The sequence below is a fragment of the Piliocolobus tephrosceles genome, chromosome 6, assembly GCF_002776525.5.
Source record: "Piliocolobus tephrosceles isolate RC106 chromosome 6, ASM277652v3, whole genome shotgun sequence".
NCBI classification, from domain to species: domain Eukaryota; kingdom Metazoa; phylum Chordata; class Mammalia; order Primates; family Cercopithecidae; genus Piliocolobus; species Piliocolobus tephrosceles.
The window spans coordinates 158,695,556-158,696,250 of NC_045439.1; the positions used below are offsets into that span (position 1 = coordinate 158,695,556).

General features: G+C 71.7%; 1 protein-coding gene across 1 annotated transcript in view; it reads right to left on the reverse strand.

Annotated features, from left to right (window-relative positions):
- The window catches only part of MAGEL2 (MAGE family member L2), a 4,195-nt gene that overhangs the window by 2,777 nt on the left and 723 nt on the right, over positions 1-695 (reverse strand). Inside the window, 2 exon segments of the mRNA XM_026447184.1 lie at positions 1-2; positions 5-695. The exon segment at positions 1-2 is cut by the window's left edge and continues 2,777 nt beyond it; the exon segment at positions 5-695 is cut by the window's right edge and continues 723 nt beyond it. Coding sequence (XP_026302969.1) covers positions 1-2; positions 5-695 — 693 coding nt within the window.

The following is a 695-nucleotide window of genomic DNA, read 5'->3' on the forward strand; positions in this document are numbered from 1 at the left end:
GGTGGGGCCTGGCGGATCACAGGTGGGGCCTGGCGGATCACCGGTGGCGCCTGACGGATCACCGGTGGGGCCTGGCGGATCACCGGTGGGGCCTGGCGCACTGGTGGTGGGCCAGGGCGGATGGGTGGTGGGCCAGGGCGGATGGGCGGGGGCCCCTGGCGCACGGGCGGCGGCACCTGCCAGGCAATGGTTGGTGCCTGCCAGGTGACCTGCGTGGTCTGCCAGGTCAAGGGAGTGGCCTGCCAGCCTTGCGGCGTGGCCTGCCATCCTGGCGACGTCGCCTGCCAGCCCGGGGGTGTGGCCAGCTGCGCTGGGGGTGCCTGCGGGCCCTGGGGAACCTGCGGAGGAGCCCTTATAACTTGAGACTGGATTTGCAGGATCAGAGGCTGAGCCTGCGGGGCCCAAGAAGCCATCGGCTGTGCAGGTGGGGCCATGGGCTGTGCAGGTGGGGCCGCTGGCTGTGCCATCGGTGCTCCTGAAGGCGGAGGCTGGGTCATCACGGCTGCGGGAGGCGGCTGGACCATCGGGGCTCCCGGAGCAGCAGGCTGGACCATCAGGACTCCCGGAGTCAGAGGCTGGGCCATCAGGACTCCCGGAGCTGGAGGCTGGGCCATCGGTGTCCCCGGAGGGGGAGGATGAACCATCGGTGTCCCCGGAGGGGGAGGATGAGCCATCGGGGTCCCCGGAGGGGGAGG